At 48.3% G+C, this 6,507-nt stretch overlaps 1 protein-coding gene across 3 annotated transcripts in view; it reads left to right on the forward strand.

Moving 5' to 3' along the window:
• The first annotated feature begins 878 nt into the window (after positions 1-878).
• The window catches only part of MOCOS (molybdenum cofactor sulfurase), a 405,377-nt gene continuing 399,748 nt past the window's right edge, over positions 879-6,507 (forward strand). For all 3 annotated transcript variants that reach the window (XM_019540615.1, XM_019540606.1, XM_019540624.1), the window contains exon 1: positions 879-1,020. In XM_019540615.1, coding sequence (XP_019396160.1) covers positions 894-1,020 — 127 coding nt within the window. In that variant the 5' untranslated portion in view covers positions 879-893. The remainder of the gene's footprint in view (positions 1,021-6,507) is intronic.

Raw genomic sequence — 6,507 nt, forward strand, 5'->3', positions numbered from 1 at the left:
AGTACTGAGCATCCACGCTTAATATTCTATATACCATGTTGTCTACCACGGTATACAGTTTTGAGTAACCACGGTTTTCCACGGCTGCGCATCAACCTGGCATTTTTCCCATAAGCCTTTTGACTTGCCAACCATGTTTTTTCCAAGCACGGGAACTTTCAGGAACCTAAGCCCAGTGGTTGGTAAGGGAAACCTGTAGTTTCTGTGGTTGAAGCAGTTGTTACGCATTATTATTACTATTATTAGTAATGCATTATTGTTACTACTAGTAGTACCAGTCCTGTTGTTTTACTGGAGTAGCTATACAACTTGCCCTGCAAAAGCTCTACTAAAGCTAAACCTGGCAGCGTGACAGCTTCTCTCCACCCCCAGACATCTGCTTCTACAACTACAACCGGGCTCTATCACCTTCACACTTCGCCTCATCTAGGATGCCGGAAACAACATCCTTTGCAGTGAAAACACACATCCCTAAGTGCGCTCCAGGGCGGAAGAGCAAGTCCCAGGGGCAGAGCACTGAAAGTGAGAGAAATTGCCTTGAGCAACTAAGAATCAGAGAAGAGGGCTACAGGGCAGAGGAGTTACGGGGGGGCTCAGAAGAGAGAGAATCCCCTGTAAGATTTGAAAATCACCCACTCCAAGAAGCCATTTCAACAGCTTGTAGGCTTCGGGGGCCGGTTTCGCCGGGCCAAGGAGCCGCGCGAGGAGCCCTGGGCCAGGACCCGGTGCCCGTTTAGCGCGCGCCCTCCGCGGAGCGGGCACACAGGAGCGCGGCGCGGCTGCCCCCGAGCCTCAGCGTCCCGGACGGGGCAGGGCTTGCGCCGTGCGGGGCGGGGGAAGGAGCCGGGAGGAGGTACTCGGGCCGGGCCGCCGGGGCGAGCCAGTGGGGCAGCATGGCCGGGACCGGGCGGGGGCCGGAGGAAAAGCTGCTGTCCTTCCAGGCCTTCCAGAGCAGGTGCCCGCCGGGGGCCCGCTACGGCGCGCGGGACAGTTGGCAGCGGGACTTCCGCCGGCTCCGAGGTAGCCCCGGGCGGGGCCGGGCCGGGCCGGGGTCGGGCCGGGCGCGCCTCAGCTCCGCTCTGCAGCGCGCTCAGGCGGGACGGGGGCCGCGCCACCGCTTCCGCTCGGGCGCCTGCTCTGCCTCTGACAGCAGGGAGGGAAAAGGGGAGAAACTCAATTTTGCTGGGGGAGCAGGGCAGGAGTCGTGGGCTTTCCCTTCTCAGGTCCCTTTTACCGGAGAGCTCTTTCCATTCTTTGCAAGGCCTGCAGGAGGGGGTGTAAGGGAAGAGTTTCAAGGGACTTCATGATCTAGAGAAAAAAGGCAATCGGGAGTCGTTGTAGAGATGCTGTCATATTAGACCAACAGGGTTTTTTGCCAGTAAACAAATAAATACACACACACGTATATACATATTTATTCTTGGATTGCAAGCTTTCGGGCACAAACATCAGGCGTCAGAGATAACCTTGTAAAAGTTCTCCTGGGCAGAAAGGAAAGTTCATATTTGCTAGGATTTCACAGAGGAATGGATAAATTTTTATTTTATTTCTTTTCAAGAAATGATTCATCATCTAAGCCAAATCAAGTCCAAACCCGTAAGTCAGTCCAGAACCATGCCCTACAACCGGCAAACATCCCCCAACCCCAACTGGGGGTTTCAGATATTTCCAAAGTCTTTTGGCAGGCATCCGATGTGAAGGCCCAAGCCTGGAGGCTTGAAGTTTGGAGGTCCCCAAGTTTCTCCTGCCCTCAGCCCTATGGTCGCAGAAGCAAGCTAGGGAGGAGACTTCCATTTCCATAAAGTGGGCTTTAAGCCCCAACACTAAACCACGCCAGAAGAACAGTTATCCCCGGGAACACTTGGACCCAGCTACATGGTGTTTCCTCTGTAGATGGAAACCTCCTCTGGGCAGGCAGTTCATAGCTGGCATGGATCCTCTTACCTCCTGTGAATGTCTGTGATGATGCAAATTACCTTGAAACAAAGGCAGGACTTGGATCTCAGGGTTCAGGTGGTCACGGTTGCTTCCTGCATGGGAAAATGAAGATTTCATTTTAAAAAATGGCTAAAATTCAATATCTTCCATGTGTCAGGTATCCATGTTGTAGCCGTATTGGTCTAGAGGAAAAGGCAGTCAGGACTCATAGTAGAGGTGATCTCTTTTATTACTCCAACAAGATTTTTGCAAAAAAAAAGTCTTTAATTGCAATCTTTCAGGCACAAACACCCTTCATTAGGCATCAGAGAAAAGATTGTAAAGTTCTCCTGGGTAGAAATGAAAGTCTGTACTTCATAGGATTTCACAGAGGTGTCCATAGATGGGAAAACTCCTCTGGGCAGTCAGTTCGTACCCGTATGAAGCCTCTCGCATCCTGTGATGATCTGTGATGATGCAAATTACCTTGAAACAAAGGCAGGAGCAGGATCGCAGGTTTCAGGTGGTCACAGTTGCTTCCTGCTTGGGAAAATATGAAGATTTCATTTTTAAAAATGTGGCAGGGGGCTTTTTGGTAATGGTGGGGTTACATGTGTTTTTTTGCTGTAAAAGGATGTAGAGTTTGGGAGCGGGGCACACAATGAGCAAACAGCAAGAATTTCTCCTTCGCTAGGCAGCAAAATAGAGGCATAGAAAGTTAGGGCTGGAAGTGACCTCAGGAAAGAATCAAGTCCAGCCCCCTGCTCCATGCAGGACCATCCCCATCCCCATCCCCATCCCCAAGACATTGTCTAGTTGGGTCTTAAAAACCTCTCAGGAGGCAGATTCCACAACCTCTCTGGGTAGCCTGTTGCAGTGTTTTACTACTCTCAGAGTTTTTCCCAAGATCTAACCTAAATTCCCTTGTTGTAACTTGAGACAGTGAAATAGAAGGGGACACAATAGTTAGGTGGACAGGGTTTTTTTTCCAGTTTCATAATCAAATCTTGCTTTCCTATACCTCTGGCCCAGTGTGACGAGCAGTAAGAAAGCTATCTTGTTTTGCTAATAAGGCTATGCTTGCCCATGGTATTATGGCACCAGCATTTTTTCTGAAAAGTACAATGGCACTGGGATTATCAGAATGTAATATCAGTTTGCATCCAATCCCATATGTGTTATCAAGTCAGCGTGCTCTTTCCACCAGCAGAGTTTTCACCTCACTCCTTTTCATCATGTCTCTGAAAATAAGTTGTACGTGGCCGATCAAGATCTGCCTACAGTTCACAAAGCTGTTTTTAATAAAGGAGAAATTGTTTTTGTGATTCTGGTCCAGTACTCTGAAAGCTTTTGCCAGGTGGGATTTACAAAGGAAATGACTACTATTTATTCTATTTTGTTGTATTTATTAGTATATTATTGTTGTTGCTGCTGTTAGCGATGCTGAATGTTAAAATTGGCCTCCAAAAATAAAATGAAGGAGAGTGAAAAAGCAAAAGGGGTAATTTTGGAAAACAGAAGGTTTCTAAAACTATTTTGAAGATCAAATCAGTTGGAATATTGGTAAAAGCTTGGTATCAACAGGTCTTTGTGTGACAGATACACTTGTACCAAAGTTTTGAAAAACAGCACTGAATCTTAGAACAGGGCCCTAAATCTCTTATTCTGATGTTTGAACAAATGGCCTGCTTTTTCAAAAACCTGTTGGAAGACAATTGACAAGCTCACTGGCTGCAGAGTAGGTTGGACCTAGTATGCCCCAAAGCACTATGGAATAAGTACTTTACAATCTGTCGTAGCTGTACTTTTCATAGATTCATAGATTGTAAGAGGCTGGAAGAAACCTTGCAAGATCATTAGGTCCAGCCCTGGGTCCTTATACACACTCAACCTGTTCCTTTGCTCCTGTTTGGGTGTCCTAGATTCTTTGGCTCCCAACTTCTGGTACTACCTTGACCATGGATATGGATTTTGCTTTCTGGCTAGGATTTTGGCTTTGACTCTGGCTTTGACCCTCTTGGGCAGCCTTGGGCCCTGGTTTGGATTACCCTCTGACTCAAGTACAGTAGTTGTCAACCTCCTTGCTGCTATAGACTGCCTGTGACTCAGTTCTTACAAAACCAAGAACTCAGTGGTTTCCTTTAACTTCAACATTTGACAATCAAGCTACATGTTTAGGCTGCTCATATTTTAATAAGCACTGTATACGTGAACTTTTATACACATGTGGAGTTCATTGCAGAATTGGGGCATAAATCAGGAATTAGGAATCAAACTTTCCACCTATATTTAAGAAAATCTTGGTCTAGATAGGCAGTTTTCTAAAAATCCAGCAGTGAGGTTTAAGTTGACAAGAGCAGGTATCCTTTTTCCCCAAGTATTAAATCCAAGGGTTACAGATGGTGCAGTTGATTTATCACTCCAGATTCAATTGTGAGATCTGTAGTTGCAATTGGAATGTGTTTTGTACTGGGATCAAACCCTGTGCTTTAGAAGTTAAGATTTTTTAGCACAAAACGCATTGTCTAAGTGCTTTTCTGTCTCTTGCTTCTTGTGGAGATGGCCATGACACTGTCTAGAGCAAGGGTGGGCAAAATGTGGCCTGTGGGCCAGATCAGTCCGGTGGCGGACTCCATTTCCCAGCAGTCCCTGCCTGTGTCGCTGTGGCCAGTTTCCATGGAGACCCCAGTAGTACCCTGGATCTGGGAAGGGAAAAAGAGGTGCCGGGGGCATAGGGCAGCAGATTGCAGCTCTGCCCCAGCTCTGGACCACACTGTCACTGCTACGAGATCCTGGCCCAGGCCCCGGCCCTGGCCCCAGCCCCACCCCCTGGAGCAACTCCTCGCCTAACTGTACGTCCTGCCAGCACTGCTGGGGCCAGACTTCATGGGACCCTGGTCTAGAGTATTGCTGTGCATTTTTTTTCCGCCTGCAATGTCCCTAAGTCCTCACCCAACTCAGCTGAATGCAAGAAGGGAAGCAGATGTGGGGGCAAAGACGAAAGGATGGAGAAGGTGGCATAAGCCTCATTTCTACAAGGGTATTTTAAACCTCAGAGTATTTGACCAGACAATACCAACCACTTTCAGAAACATGTCAGATAACTGGATTCAGTACTGACTAGGAGATTTTTGTCTCTAATAATTTTGTCATGTATGTGTGAGTTCTGAGAGTACAGGTATAGGTGATGAAATGAACCTTCAGGATGTCATTCCCTTGCTCTCATGAATGTTACTGGGTTTTTCCTAGGAAGAGGTAAAGAGCTGCAGGAAATCTAAATCCGCCTGGATAGAGAACTCTGTGAGCTGCTATTGCCAGGAGCAAAAGGGGGAAGAAAATCTAATTCCCCAGTAATAAGGATGGGGGCATTGTTCTGGATATTAGGAGGCTGAAGGAACAGGTCAACAATGAAATGTGTGAGACTGGGAATTGTGTCATTCCTAGAGGATAGTGACGAACCATGGAATCTGCATCTTGTAGAAGCTTTTATGCCCATAGGATAAAACCTCAAGCAATAGAACTCTCTCTTGTACCACCGAGTTAGTATTTTTCCTTTTAGGCTGGCATTGATACCACATATTTTCACAGAATGCATAGCTGTAGTCATGGTGGCTTAACCAGCCTCATATTATACATGGTTGCCACCCAGCATGATCTGGTTGACAAACTCTAGGTCAGGTGTGCCAACCTCATTCAGCCCCACAGGTCAGATGAGTGTCCCTCAGCTGGTCTGTGGGCTGGACCAGGACCAGGACCAGGACCAGGACCAGGACCAGGACCAGTCCTCTGGGGAGTAGCTGCAGTGCTGGACTTAGCTCTGTGTGCCATATGCTGGCCCCACTGCTTGCTGTGCATGTGGCTCCCAGGGCCAGCACAGGGTGCTTTCACCTTGTGGCACCCTGCCAACTGGTCCTGTGTTCTGTATCTGGGTCCAGTGTGGGGCTGCATGGAGTGTGTGCTCCCTGTGCCACGTGTACTGGCCACATGTGTGTGTGCTGCGTGCCGGCCCTGGGGCTTGCTATGCCTGCAGTCCTCGAGCTGTCATGTGGTACGTGGGTTGGACTCAGCACTGTACATGGCACCAAGGATCCAAGGTGTAGGCTTCATGCAGCACCCCAGACCAGCCCCCTGCAGTGCCTGCAGTGCATGCAGTGTGGGGTCTAGCCTGTGCTCCATATACAGTGTGCAGGGCTGGTGCATTGGATTGTGGGCCAGACCTGTGGGCTGGGCCAGATCATATGGCCTTACAGGCCTGCAGGCTGCATCTTTGACATCCCTGCTTCAGATAGTATCAGAAATTCACACTGGTATGTGGAGTCTGCATTTCACTGTGGCTTGAAAGTTAGTTGTCTTGGATGTAACTGCATTTGCAGGGTTGAAGGAACGTCTTGGTGGAAGGCAACTTCAGCGGAGTCTGAGATCCAAGTGGAAACGAACCTTACACGGTGTCTAAATAATAGAAAGATTATGGAGCTCCAAACTACAAATAGGTATGGAACTTTGGGGCAAAGCATCCATGCCAGAAGATAGGCGGGTGATCCAGGCTGACCTGGACAAGCTCAGCAAATGGGCAGACGAGAACTTCATGGT

Source organism: Crocodylus porosus, unplaced genomic scaffold (genome assembly GCF_001723895.1).
Source record: "Crocodylus porosus isolate Cpor-Errol unplaced genomic scaffold, CroPor_comp1, whole genome shotgun sequence".
NCBI lineage: Eukaryota > Metazoa > Chordata > Crocodylia > Crocodylidae > Crocodylus > Crocodylus porosus.